At 40.7% G+C, this 14,830-nt stretch overlaps 1 protein-coding gene and 1 pseudogene across 3 annotated transcripts in view; one reads left to right on the forward strand and one right to left on the reverse strand.

Moving 5' to 3' along the window:
• Positions 1 to 14,830, reverse strand: part of Cd109 (CD109 molecule) — a 289,871-nt gene that overhangs the window by 54,891 nt on the left and 220,150 nt on the right. For all 3 annotated transcript variants that reach the window (XM_045160121.1, XM_045160120.1, XM_004660405.2), the window contains 6 exons: positions 12,844 to 12,925; positions 9,189 to 9,417; positions 3,792 to 3,957; positions 2,196 to 2,386; positions 1,611 to 1,766; positions 484 to 549 (listed from right to left, as the gene is read on the reverse strand). In XM_045160121.1, the coding sequence (XP_045016056.1) occupies positions 484 to 549; positions 1,611 to 1,766; positions 2,196 to 2,386; positions 3,792 to 3,957; positions 9,189 to 9,417; positions 12,844 to 12,925 (890 nt within the window). The remainder of the gene's footprint in view (positions 1 to 483; positions 550 to 1,610; positions 1,767 to 2,195; positions 2,387 to 3,791; positions 3,958 to 9,188; positions 9,418 to 12,843; positions 12,926 to 14,830) is intronic.
• On the forward strand, positions 5,081 to 6,897 carry LOC105944140 (annotated as a pseudogene).

Here is a 14,830-nt window from a genome sequence, read left to right on the forward strand (position 1 = left end):
AAAACTGATAAATGTTGGATTTCAAGGCAATATTTAGAATATGTATATATTCACTATCTGCTAACATCCTTAGTAACTTTTATTAAAACAATGTGTCTTGGGCTGGAGAGATGGCTTAGTGGTTAAACGTTTGCTTGTGAAGCCTAAGGACCCTGGTTTGAGGCTCAATTCCCTGGGAACCACGTTAGCCAGATGCACGAGGGGGTGCATGCATCTGGAGTTCCTTTGCAGTGGCTAGAAGCCCTGGCATGCCCATTCCCTCTCTCTTCCTCTCTCTCCCTCTCCCTCACTCTCACTGTCAAATAAATAAGTATAAAACAAAACAAAAAAGAAATTTTAATGTGTCTTTCCAGAGTCACAGAAGTAAATCATTAAGAATTTTATGCAAGTTGATTAAAGTGGAGGATTTAGCAATGTTTCAAAACAAACAATTGTAATTAAGTCTTACTTTACTGAAAAAAATAAGCAATAATACATACATACCTGACAAATGACAAATCCAAAACCATTTGCAGAAATATTAATTGCAGTTGGCTGTACCACAGCAAGCTGAATAAATGTGGGGGAAAGACAATGAGGCTAATTTTCCACACATAGATCCTCCCCAGGAACACAAGCAATGAGCACCAGAGCAGAAGCAAGCCACAGTGAAGCAGGCCAGCCAGGAGCTTCCCATCAGACAAGTGGCTGGAGGTGAGGAAGAACCCCTGCTAGCTCCTTACCTCCAGCCTTTGGAAATGCACATTTATGTTCATACCATGTCTGTCCCACTGCAGCCTGGCCCCCACCCCACTCTCCCACTGCCCCCTTCTTCCTTAGCCAGGGCCTGACCATAAACACAATGACACATTACTCACTGTGTCTATCTATCCTTCTTTTCTTGCATCATTAAGCTGTTTCTTCAGTTTCTAAGGGAATATAAGTAGGTCCTAGAATATTCTTATACTACATTTAGAGTAAGAATTTCAGTCTGGTGTGGTGGTACATGCCTGTAATCCCAGCACTTGGAATATTTAAGCAAAAAATGTCATGAAATCAAGGCCAGCTTGGGTCACACAGTAATAGTGCCTCTCAGAAAAAAGAAAACATATAATAAAAGCACTACTAATAAAGTAATAATGCTAGTGGTTCTGGAAATTCTCCTATGAGGATATGTGGTACAGCTGAAAAGAATTTGGTCTTTGGAATCATGATTTCAAATCTTAGCTCTACTGTAGCTTGTAACATGGTTTTTCTGCCTGTGTTGTCATATGTATAATGGTAAAGCAATGCTTAGCTTGAGTCATAAATGTAAAACATATGTAGTGACCCATCAGTGCCTGTACAAAACAGAAGCCCAGTGGGTCTTTATTCCTTTCTCAATATGAAAATTCCCTGCTTTCTTCCTTTTCTACCAATCTTTCAAAAGTTTCCATCACCTCTACCCTTCCTGAGTTCAGAAAATTCAAGCAAAAAAAGATACCCCTTCCCTATCTTCCCCATCTCTCCAGAGAGCTCTGGGAAGAAATCTTTATGGAAGCCAGTAGCTTAGAAACTAAGCAGAACTCTCATGTAAAGGATTATCTAAAATCCACCTACAGAGGTTTTAGATAATCACCCCTTGTCTATACCTCTGCTGTCTGAAGGAGAAAGCGGTTCTGTGTATCAATCTGAAACTTTACAGGTCTTGGTGAGCTAGGTCCCATCACAGTCACTTCAATATCTGTCCTTTCAGTGTGCATTAGGGCTGAAAACTCAGATAGAGCCTTTAAGGCCACAATAGTATCCTGTTAAGAAAAGAAAAATGATTGTGCATATAAGTACATATTAATGTCCAAAATAAGTGTAGTAATGTTTAGAAAACTTATTGTGTATTCAGTCTCTGTCATTGAGATTGTACTGCTTTCTGACTCATCCTTGAGTCTTTTGGCCTCAAGTACAGAAAAGACTCAGAAAACATGTGCTTCAGAGAAGTAAGCATCCATCCTTAAATCACTTGCCACAGACACAAATAGCTAATACAGATGTGGGACTGTCTTACTCCTTTAGTATCACTTATGAAATTAAATTAGAAAAAAATTAAAGTATCTTAAACTTTTGACTTAAGTTACTAAGCTTTTAATCTAAGTAATTGTATGAAACCATGAAAAAGGCAACACCGTCCTTCATATATATTAAAAATACATAACTTTTAAGCACAAGGCAGTATCTCTCACCTGGGTAGATGCAAAACCTCCCAAGCTGTTTCTTTGCCTGCTTAGCCACCTCATGACTGGGATTCCCTCAGAAACCTTGTGTTGAAGGAGGTGAGAGAGTAGTGCATATGCTGCAACTTCAATGTCCAGGGAGCATGGCTGCCAGGACTCAGACAGCATGGGCACTGATGACACCCAGAACTGCAAGCCTCCTGAAAGAGAAGCAATTTCATTCTGATCTACTAACCGAAAAGTACACTTTATACCATTAGATATTCCTGTACTGGTCCAAATTCTATTTGACAAGCAAAAAAAAAAAAAAATATATATAAATGTAAACTATTCTATTGTGTGTGTGTAGCAAGTATATATGTCTATAAATATATGTAAACACACACATAAATGTGTGATTATATGTGTTACTTTTTTGGTTGGCTTTTTTTTCAAGGTAGGATCTTGTTCTATTCACTATGGAGTCTTAGGGTGGCCTTGAACTCATGGTGATTCTTCTATCTCTGCCTCCTGAGTACTGAGTACTGGGATTAAAGGCACACACCACCATGCTCAGTTACATGTTACTTTTTAAATCATTACAACTTACAAGTTTGTATCCTTATTACTTACCTTTAAGGATGTTTTGATACTTTTCCCAAGAAAAAATCCATATGTTTGGCTCATGAATAAACAGTCATAAATAAAAGAGAAAAATACTGTATTCTAAAATATATATATATATTGCTTATCTGACCAGGACACCCCCAAAATAGTTTAGGACGCATGGGAGATAGTCCTGCTCTGAGAATCTGTCACTAACCAGTATTCACACAGTGGGAAACATCTCCCACATACTGCTCTCATACACTGGGAAATATCTCCCTATTTTGCCTTCTGAAAGCTGGTATTATAAATTCAAAATCCAAGGCCCCAAGGAAAAATGAGGGATCCCAGCCAGCTCAATATCCTTCCTAAAGATAATCCATTTGACTCTCAGAAGACTGTCCTGGGAGGATTCCCTCCCCCAGTCTCATCCTGCACAGACAGTGATGACACTTGGGTGGAATGTGAAGTGACCACCACAAAGCCCAGCAGAGAACAACAAATGTCAAACACCACTTCAGCCTCTATGCAGCAATTATTTAGTCCTCAACCCTGGGAGAAATTCAAAGGACTAAATCTAAATTATCAATAATACATAGTCCTAGTACTTTTGACAGTTATACCTTCTTCTAGATTGTTTGTTTAGTATGTGTAGGTATATACAAGTGTGCAGATATGCACACTGCATGCACACATGTGTGATGGATAGAAGACATCAGGATCCTTCTGCCTTACTTCATTGAGACAGAGTCTCTTTCTGAGCCTTCAAAACACAAAGGGAAGCTCAAAGGTATGACATACCTAAAAGGAAATGCCCAAGCCCTTAAATTCTATACAAAGCTCCAGGGGAAGATAGAAGCACTGTCACCTTGCCAGGCCCATCATAATCTCACTCTGCATTTCATTTTCTATCCCATTCCAAAGATACAAATTAATCAAGTCCATATTTGGCTTATAATGTTTTCCCCCATCTGATCCATGGTGCTTAAAGTGTAACAGCCTACCAGGTCCCATCATTACCTTCTTGTTCAGCGCGCTGAGTCAGCATATGCAATGCATCCTCTGCTTTAGGACTCCCCACCGATGACAGTGCATAGGTTATAAGAGATAAAGTATAATTGTCTGAAATTTCCCTGTTGAATTCCGACTCCAAAAATTTGACAGAGTCTTGTACATCAATATTAGCCTTGAGAAAAAAATATAAACTTTACTAATCAAAATAACCCATTATCACTTATTTAAGCAAAATGTACACTGAAATGTTCATATAAAAAATGATTCCAGGGTCATTTAACACTTTTTTAACATAGTTGTCAACAATGGGAATCAACAAAGCTCACTGACATTTAAAGATGTGTTAGGTCCCAGGAGAGATGGTTTAGCAGTTAAGGCCTGTAAAGCCAAAGGACCCAAGTTCGATTCTCAAGTACCCACGTAAACCAAATGCACAAGTGGGCACAAGCTTCTGGAGTTCATTTGCAGTGGCTGGATACACACCCAAATCTTTCTATATATCTGTCTATCTCTCTTTCTCTCTCTCTCTCTAATAAATAAAAATAAAGATGTGCTAAGTATTACTGCTCTATCACAATAACTAGAAAATGGAACTTGCCTAGATGCCCACTAAGTGAATCATGGATAATGAAAATGTGGTGGTGCATATGCACAATGGCATTCTAGTCATCTGCAAAGAACACCAAAATTTTTAAATGTTCAGGAAAATAGATGGGTCTGGAAAAAATTATACTAAGTAAGATAACCCAGTCAAATTCCACAAGTTCTCTCTCATATGCAGACCCAAGCTCCAACTTTTTAGATTTGTATGCAAGTTGGAGTAAGAGTCAGTAGCAGAAGCCAAGAATCCAGTAAGGGGCCATGAGAGAGGAAGGAAGGAGAGGACTTCAGAGCAGGCTATAGCAGATATGTAAGTGGAGGGGCAGAACTCTGAGGGTGGAACGGTCTAAGTGGGGTCAGAGGAGGGGATGGGGAGAGGAAGGTGTGAGTAGAGGGCTAATCAAAATTAAAGATGTTCTGAATAAGCATATGGAAACCAACTTCTTTGCTAGGTTAAAAAAGAGAGCTGGGTGTGGTGGCCCACGCCTTTAATCCCAGCACTGGGAGGCAGGGGAGGCAGAGGAAGCAGAATCACAGTGCAAGTTTGAGGCCACTTTGAGACTCCATAGTGAATTCCAGGTCAGCCTGGTTTAGAATGAGATCCTATCTCAAAATAAAAAAAAAAAATAAAAAAAAAGGGCATATATGTTAAAGAGAGAGAAAGTTTGGCCAGAAGTACCCTGTGGGAGTGGATAATGTTGTACCGAGAAGTCATAGACTGTTGCAAGAAAATTTCAGTACCAGAGTGAGATACCTTCTAGTGAGCTATTGGTCACAGAGGCCTTTGGTACCCCCAAAATATTACAGGTTATTGCTGAGGCTCTTGTTTGCCCACCAGAACTAGATGGCAAGACTCTATTGCTAAAGATAACACATGCTTGGGCTGCAGGTCACTAAAAAATCAAGCTGGAACTTTCTCTTCCGGATCGAGGGCTCAGCGCGTCCACACGTGGTTGCGGTTCCTTTGGGCACCGCAGTGACCGAGGTAACATCGAGCACTCCCCGAAAAGCGAGGGTGCCGAGCGGGTGGGGCTGGAGACATAGAGGCCCCGAACGTGGAGGAGCTGCTGGTGCAGGCGGAGCAGGACGAGGCTCAGAAGTTGCAGCGCATCACGGTGCACAAGAAGCTGGAGCTGGAGTTCGACCTGGGCAACCTGCTGGCTTCGGACCAGAATCCCCCCGACCACACCGTGCGGCACGCGGGACAACACGCAGCTGCTCATCAACGAGCTGTGGCAGCTGCCCACGGAGCGCGTGGAGGAGGCGGTGGTGGCGCGCCTGCCCGAGCCCAGCACCCGCCTGCCCCGAGAGAAGCCGCTGCCCCAGCCACGGCCCCTGACCCGCTGGCAGCAGTTCACGCGCCCGAAGGGCATCCGTCCCAAGAAGAAGACCAACCTGGTGTGGGACGAGGCGAGCGGCCAGTGGCGGCGTCGCTGGTGCTACAAGCGCGCCCGGGTCTACACCAAGGAATGGCTGATCGAGGTGGCAGGTGGCGCGGACCCCATGGAAGACCAGTTTGCCAAGAGCATTCAGGCCAAGAAGAAACGCGTGGACAAGAACGAGTTGAACCGGCTGCGGAACCTGGCCCACGCGCACAAGATGCAGGTGCCCAGCGCAGCCGGCCTGCACCCCACCGGGCACCAGAGTAAGGAGGAGCTGGGCCGCGCCATGCAGGTGGCCAAGGTCTCCACCGCCTTGGTGGGCCGCTTACAGGAGCGCCTCCCCAAGGAGAAGGCACCTCGGGGCTCCGGCAAGAAGAGGAAGTTTCAGCCTCTCTTCGGGGACTTTGCAGCCGAGAAAAAGAGCCAGTTGGAGCTACTTCGAGTCATGAACAGCAAGAAGCTCAGCTGGACGTGACAAGAGCCAAGAATAAACAGATGAGGGAGGAGGACTAGGAGGCCGCCGCCCAGAGGAAGAAAATGAGCCAGAAGGGCAAGAGAAAAGGAGGCCGACCAGGTCCTGGGGGCAGAGGAAAGGTGGTGGTCCGCCCAGCCAGGGGGGAAGAGAAAGGGAGGCTTGGGCGGCAAGATGCAGTCCAGACCGCCTGGCGTGGGTGGCAAAAGGAGAGGAGGAGTGCAACCCCAAGGAGGGAAGAGGCGGAAGTAATAGTTCCACCCTCGGACCTGTTCTCTGGAGCAAGAACTGTGCTGGGTGTTGATTTCTGAGTCCTAAGTTGGGGGAGCTGAAAAGGAAATGGCATTGAGGTGGAAGGGGCAAGTTTGCCCTCCTCTCCAGCGAGTGAGGACTACAGCGAAATAATGTTTTCCCCACAATCGAGACTGGCTGGAGAGTAAGAGTGTCTTTTGAGGACTTGAGAATTACAGGTGTAATTTGGTTAGAACCAGAAGTGAGTTCATGGCCATTCTTTTTTATTTTTACTTTTGGATATTGGTTGAATTATATTTTTGAGACTTCTGATACATTGATTTATACATTTTTGCATTATTTTTATAACAAACTTGTATATTTGTCGAGGCGGAGAGAAGGAAAAATCGCATCTATCCAAGTGGTTTAGAAATACTGTAAAGGTTATTTAATATAAGTATGCTGGTATCTAATGTTGCATTTTACTTTTTTACTGTTGGAAGAAGTTGTACACGCAGCAGTGACCTGGGTAGCACTGTTTATTATTTTTGTACACTTTTCTAGTTTCAACACCATTTAAAGTATTTTAAATGACTTATGGGATCTACAGTAAATGGTAATGAACTTGTCAATTCAGAAAATCCTTAAGTCTTTCTGTGTTTATAATCCGTGGGTTTGGTTTGTTTTTGTTTTTGTTCTTTGAGACAGGTTCTCACTCTGGCCTGTAATTCACTGTGTAGCCTAGGCTGACTTTGAACTTGATTACAGGTGTGGGTTACCACCCCCAGAAGAGGTGAAATGTGTATAGCTGTCCAGGGTCCCCTTTCTCACCATCAGTATCTGATTAATCTTAATAAACATCTTTGTATAAATAAATATTTTCCGAAAATTACAGTAATAAAAAAAAATCAAGCTGGAGCTGAGCTGGAAGCCTCTTACCTGTTGACTAGCTATCAAGATGCTGAAAAGAAAACTATGCATCTTTGGGGGAAGAAAAGTGGGTCCTAATCAACAGCAGATTCTGCAAGCTTCATGGCTGGCTAGCTAAGCCAAATGCAATGGTGGCATTTTGGAAACCAACTGCTCTCTGACTGGAGTTGAAGTCTGCTTCACAGGTGGGAATTCCTGCCTGATGCTGAAAACCTAACCAAAAGCCAATGGCTTGGAGGTCATAAGCTCTAGAGGAAAGTCATCACTGTCGTTTGACTAAATGGATGTATTATTCTTACCAAGTTACCCTCTCAATATTTATGTTTCTGTCCATATATTAATACTATTCTCACTTTTGGTTAGAGGAGCTTCTATTTTCAGATGACTCATCAAAGCTCATTAAAGTGCTAAGAAAAATGACAGTAGAGGGTTCAACATTGACAGACAGCAGAAGAGTGTAAGAGCAAAAGAAAGAATGAGTACTTTGGAATATTGTCTTCCATACACAAAGTAGCTGTAGCACTCATAACTTCACAGTGGCTGTAACTACCTACACAAAACCTTCTGTAATAAGAGGGGGAAGTGATGACATCCAAATAGAACAAGGACTAGTTAGAAAGAAGAAAGAGTTCAGTGCAAGGGGTGCAGGGGAGGGGGACAAAGGAAAATGGTGGGAGAGGATTATGATCAGCATATATTATGCATATATAAAGAGATTGTCAATAAAGTAGTAAAAAATATTTGCTAAATATTTTGAAAATAATAATTCTCAGTTGTTATAATTAAGTAGGCACCATTCTTTAGAAAGCATAAGAAATTAAAAAAAAAATAGAGCTTCTATAACTGTCCCACTGAGTACTATGTAACCCAATGACAGGAGAAAACATTGCTTCAAAATTATATTTCTCAGCCGGGCGTGAGGGCGCACGCCTTTAATCCCAGCACTCGGGAGGCAGAGGTAGGAGGATCGCCGAGATTTCAAGGCCACCCTGAGACTACAGAGTTAATTCCAGGTCACCCTGGACCAGAGTGAGACCCTACCTCGAAAAACAAAACAAAACAAAACAAAATTATATTTCTCATACTGAATCTCAGTAATTGAATCTCTAAACTCAGAGAAAAGTTTGTCTTCCAAATGTCTAGTACTAAGCTAGGAAAATAGTAGAGCTTAATAAAGCGAATGGCTATTGATTTTATAAAAATACAGTTGAATAAGGCAACATATAGCAGGAGAGTTCTGGGGCTAAATTAAGACTACTAGCATAATTATCTTGCATACTCATTCTCATCCAACCTGTGCCTACTGTCCTTTTTACTAATTTAATAGGCACTTCAAATATCCCCTGAGATTTTATAAAAAATAAGATCTTTCACAAGGCCTTGGGACACAGCTCACTGGTAGGGTAGTTGGCTAGCATAAGGAGGGCCTGGGTTCATTCTCTAGCACTCTAAAAAAGTAGAAATCCTACACCTCAACTTGCTAGAACGCATTCCCAAAGCCTAAAAAACATTCTTTCCTCTAACAATGAAAAAATTACTGACTTTTCTTATTAATATCAACTAAGCATTTTAGAAATTCTCTTAGCTATTTTGAAAGATATATCATTTTTATCCTTAGACTTTGTTTCCAAACTTTGTGGCCACAAAGTCAAAACAAACAAAATCCAATGCAGATTTCAAATGCAACACAAAATTACACTTACATTTTCAGGTTCAAGACACACATTTGACCCATCAAGATCTATCTTCCTTGGGTTTTCCACCTATCATTTATTGAAGATTAAGTACCTGATATTTTCTGTATCCCAGGAGAGAAGTCACAATATAGGCTGTAAGTGTTACTGGACTTGTATTTCCACCTTGAAGTTCACTGTGGATCACTCTTCCTGGCTCCCAGAATTCACCATTGGATTTCTGATGTTCTCTGATCCAGGTGTATGTTCGGTGTAACACATTCTGATCAATGTCTATATAAGGATCAGCTTCAAGGAAGCATCTTAAAACAAACGCTGATAGCCTTCATAAAAGAGATAAAACATATAAAGTATGTTTAAGTCCTCTAACTTATACTCAGCAAACAAAACAAAAAGTATTTCCCCTCAGAACACTCACCAAACACAGAATCTCTGAAGAGGAAAACCGGTCTGCCTGAGGAGGACCTGTTTTCCACCTGAGTATGGCTGGGACATTGCAGATTGAAACAAAATATCACATGAAAAGAATGCAGAACATTTGGAAAGGAATTTAAGAACAATCTAATCCTCATTATTTATAAATCATCTAGTCTCAGTATTTAATAAATTGAAATCTGGCATTCAATCAGAGTTAAACTCTCCAAGGTTACACATTCTTAAGTGCTCAAGGCATATCTCCTAAACACTTTGCTTAGCCCAAAACTGAGGTGAAGTATTTGGAGTCCACAAGCTGTAGTACTCTCAGTGAGGAGATAAGTTGAGATGAAGTACTGGGAGTTCACAAGCTATGGTACTCCCAGTAACAGAAATGAATGGTTTTCTTTCCTATAAGACTACAGCCAGAGGGACAAATCTGCTTGATTCATGTGTTTTCATGTGTACCACACATACATATATACCACCAATGCCTACGAATGAATTTTAAAGGAAAAGGGAGAAGAAAAAAGAGAAAAGAAGAAGGAACAGGTAGAAAGAAGGACTAGAGAGATGGCTTAGCAATTAAGGCCTGTGAAACCCAAGGACCCAGGTTCAATTCCCCAGTACCCACGTAAGCCAGATGCACAAGGTGGCACATGCATCTGAAGTTCATTTGCAGTGGCTGGAGGCCCTGGTGCACCCATTCTCTTTCTATCTGCCTCTTTCTCTCACCCTCTCTCCAATAAATAAATATTTTTTTTTTAAAAGAGGTAGAAAGGAGAAGAGAAGAGATGGGAGAAAAAGAAAGGAAAGGAAGACAAGAACAAAGGCAGGAAGCCCAAATGGAACGGAGGGAAAAGGGGAAGGAGCCACCATGCCCAGCAAAAACACTATAGTAAAGTGCAAAGAATGTCAAGCAATAAAATGAAGAAATCTACTAATGATAAAAGAAAATCTGAAGCAAATGTGTCTCATAAGTGGTAAACTTAGTAATAATGATATACAGATCTGCTACTTTAGATATACAGAAACATTTCCCTGACCTCTTGAAGTTTGATACGGCCATGTGACCTACTCTGAGAATGATATTGTGAGCAGAAATGTTAACCTCAGACTGAAGAAGTACCTTACTGTCAGTGCTAAATACTCCAGCCTTTACTTTCTGAGCCTTGACTGAGAGAGTAAATTTAGTCTCCAAAGCACAGACTGCATGCCCCCTGCTCCTAACCCACAGTGGAAATGTAACATCGGCAAGAACTAACCACTGTTGATACTGTGGCTCACCTGGTTTGAACTAATGCAAGTATCACTGTATTCACTGCATTTTCAATGTCTCACAAAGACCCATAAGTTAATGGTTTTATCCCTAGGGCAGCACATATGAGAACTGGTGGAACCTTGAGAGGTGAGCCTTAGGGGAGTTAGAAGAGGTCATTAAGGGAAACATTGAAAGAAAAGTGAGGGACAGTGGCTGACACTGTCTACACAAGACCTGACATCAAAATAAAAGGAGACTAGTTGGACATTCTGTGAAATAAGGGTAGGAGAGATAAGGAGGGCAGTGGGAGGGGATTATGGTCAGGACACATTGTATATGAATGGAGGTTGTCAATAAACAGTTAAAAAATTAAAACTAAAAATAAGAGTGGGCTGGAGAAATGCCTTAGCAGTTAAGACTCTTGTCTGCAAAGCCTAAGGACCCAGAATCAATTCCCCAATACCCACAAAAGCCAGATGCACAAGGTGGTACATGCATCTGGAGTTTGTTTGCTGTGGCTGGAGGCTCTGACATGCCCATTCTCTCTATCTGCCTCTTCTCTTTCTCTCTCTCAGATAAATAAAAATATTTTTTAAAAAAAACAAGAAGAGGGCTGGACAGATGGCTTAGTGGGCAAGGCGCTTGCCTGTGAAGCCTAAGGACTCATATCGGACGGACTCTTCAGATGCCACATTAGCCTGACACACAAAGGTGAAGCAAGCACCAAGGTGCACATGCCCACTAGGTGGTGCAAGCATCTGAAGTTCAATTTCAGTTGCTGGAGCTCTGGTACACCAATTCTCAATCTCTCTCTCTCTCTCTCTCTCTCTCTCAACCTGTCTCTATTTAAAAGAAAAGAGTGTGGGAACCTGTTCCCTTTCTCTTTCTTTGCTTCCTGGTCATGAAGTGAGTGGTTCTGCTCTGCATGCCACCCACCATGAAAGTCTGTCTGACCACAGGCCCATCAACCATGGACTACAACCTTCAAAACAATGACCCAAGGATGGAGATTATGTCCAAAATCAGCCATACAGAAATTCAATTCAGAAAGAAACACTGTATAACCATTACTTAATTCCACCATTGTTAAGTTTTCAAAAAAAATACAAACTTGAAGAAATCATACAGACAGTTTTAACAAAATACTTGCACTAAAAAATTAGATATGGAAGGAAAAAAATGTCACAATAAAAACTTTTTGACAGCAGTACAACCACTAAAAAGTACTTTTATTGCTTCTTTTCCCACAAACAAAAAACGAATTATGACTTATTTCTAAATAAAAAGTGTTTGATTAGTTGATGTCTCGGAATCATATTTTTATTTATTTATTTGAGAGAGAAACAAAAAGAGGCAGACAGAGAGAGTTAGTATGGGCACACTAGGGCCTCCTGCCACTGCAAGTGAACTCCAGATGCATGAACCAACCACTTTGTACATCTAGCTTTACACAGGAATCAGAGAATCAAACCTGGGCTATCAGGATTTGCAAGCATTTTTAACTACTGAGCAATCTCCTCAACCCCTTAGAATCATATTTTTTAATACTTTCATTTATATATTTATTGTCAAGCAGAGAAACATAGAAAGATACCAAATGAGTGTGCCAGGGTGTCTTGCTACTGCAAACGTACTCCAGATGCATGTGCCACTTTGTGCAACTGGCTTTACATGGGTACTAGGGAATTGAACCCAGGCCATCAGGCTTTGCAAGCGACCACATTTAACTATTAAATCATGCTCCAGACCAAGAGTTATATTTTCTTTGTTTTGTTTTGGTTTTTTGAGGTAGTGTCTCACTCTAGCCCAGGCTGACCTGGAATTCACTAGGTAGTCTCAGGGTGGCCTCAAACTCATGGTGATCCTCCTACCTCTGCCTCCTGAGTGATGGGATAAAGGCATGTGCCACCACGCCAGGCTCCCAAGAATCATACTTTTAAAAAATAAAAATTCAGTATTTGGAAAGATCAACCACCAAATCTATGCAAAGAGAATGTCTGTAGTTCCTTGGCCATTGTGACCTAGGAAACATCTATTCCATGGTACAGATTTGTCTGAGTGGCATTACACTTACCAAGTACTCCCTGAAGGGTCCTCATTCCCAAAAGCACTGAAAGAGCCATCATCCCTCTGGTAGAGAAGCTCCCTTTGGTAGCCTAGAGACACATAAATCCATAATTGACTTGTTATGACTTCCTATTGGAGAATATTGACCCAGAAGGAGAACAAGGAAACATCAAGCCAACACCTCATATTGAATACTTTCTATGTAAGTGCTTCAGAAAATATGTAATCCAAAGACATTCTAAGCAAGGTTAGGAAAATAAAATGGATAATCCCCAGATTAAAACAAATTCAGAAGACTGCGGTAGCATAGAAAATCCCTCTGGCCACTCCACTCAAAAACAAGTTAGAGGCTGGGCTTTACTTACCTCTCTAATACCCAGAAAGAGGGTCTCAATGCCTAAGGAAAATATACCTGTACCACCATCACTAAGGTTTAAAGCCAGTAATAGCGAAGGGGGTGCAAAATAATCTAAGAGACAGTATCTATTAAACTTCTTGATCATGGCCACCTGAGGCAAACCAAAAAACCAACTGGTCTGCATACCATACCAATTCCATATTTCCAACTTTAAAAGAGTAATTGGTAGTGGTAATGTACTATTACTATAGAAGTAAATTGGAAGCTGGGCATGGTGGTGCATGCCTTTAATCCCAGCACTCAGGAGGCAGAGGTGGGAGGATCACCATGAGTTTGAGGCCGCCCTGAGATTACATAGTGAATTCCTGAGCTAGAGATAGAGCCTACCTTGGAAAACCAAAAAAAAGAAAAGAAAAGAAAATTAAATTGGGTAGGGATTACATATCTGCTTTAATGAGTTTCATATTTGCAAATATGACAGTTATTTCTTATTTGCAAAACAATGCATAAAGGACTCAAAGCCCAGGGATGAAGAAATCATAAGCCAAACACAGGAGCTTCTAGACAACCCATCCTCCAGAAAGTTCCACAGTTCTCTCCTTTAGTAGTTCTGCTAGAAACCGTACATCTGAGCATCTAATTTCAGGCATAAGACTGAATGTAGAAAACAACAAACAAGATAGCATATAGCACAGAGACCTTAAAGACTAATAACAAGAGAAATTTACACAGCAAAGCCAGAATTGCCCTTAATATTCAGAAGGAGACATTAAATTATAATCTTTATATTTATACCTGAAATATTATTGTTCAGAAAATAAATAACCAACCTTTATTTAACACTCAGTATATGTCAAGAACTATCTTCAGGTATTAATTAGGTTGAGTCTTACAATCCTAAATTGTGATTGTTTTAAACTGCTAAATATCTTTAGCAATCAGGGAAATAAAAATTAAAAACACTTTGAGATTCCATCTCATCTTACTCACAATGGCTATCATTAAGAAATAATAAGAAAATAAATAGGAAATAAATTGACAACAAATACTGGAAAGTATTTTGGGAAAGGGAAACTTTGACCTACTGTTAGTGGGAGTTTACACTGTGCAGCCATCATGGAAATCAGTGTGGGAACTTTCTCAAAATGCTAAAATTCAAGAACAGAAAAAAAAATATTCCAAGCAAATGGAAATATGAAACAAGCAGCTGTGGCTGTACTATTATCTGACAAAATAGACTTTAAACCAAAAGTAATCAAAAGAGATAAAGAAGGCCACTCTATAATCATCAGGGGACTAATTCAACATGAGGATATTACAATCACAAATACACATAAACCAAATACAGGTGCAGCAAATTGCATAAAGTAAAATATACTATACATTAAATCAAAATTAAATCCCAACAAAATAATAGTAGGATATTTTAATAGTCCACTATTGTCAAGAGACAGATGATCTAAAAAGAAAATTAAATAGAGAAATAATGGAGCTAAACACCAGCATAGATCAAATTGACTTAATAGACATCTATAGAACATTCCATTCAAACTCTACAGAACACATATACTGCTCATAAGCTCATTGAACCTTCTAGAAAATAGATCATAATGGGCTGGGGAGATACCTCAGCGAT

This window comes from Jaculus jaculus, chromosome 10 (assembly GCF_020740685.1).
Source record: "Jaculus jaculus isolate mJacJac1 chromosome 10, mJacJac1.mat.Y.cur, whole genome shotgun sequence".
Taxonomy (NCBI): domain Eukaryota; kingdom Metazoa; phylum Chordata; class Mammalia; order Rodentia; family Dipodidae; genus Jaculus; species Jaculus jaculus.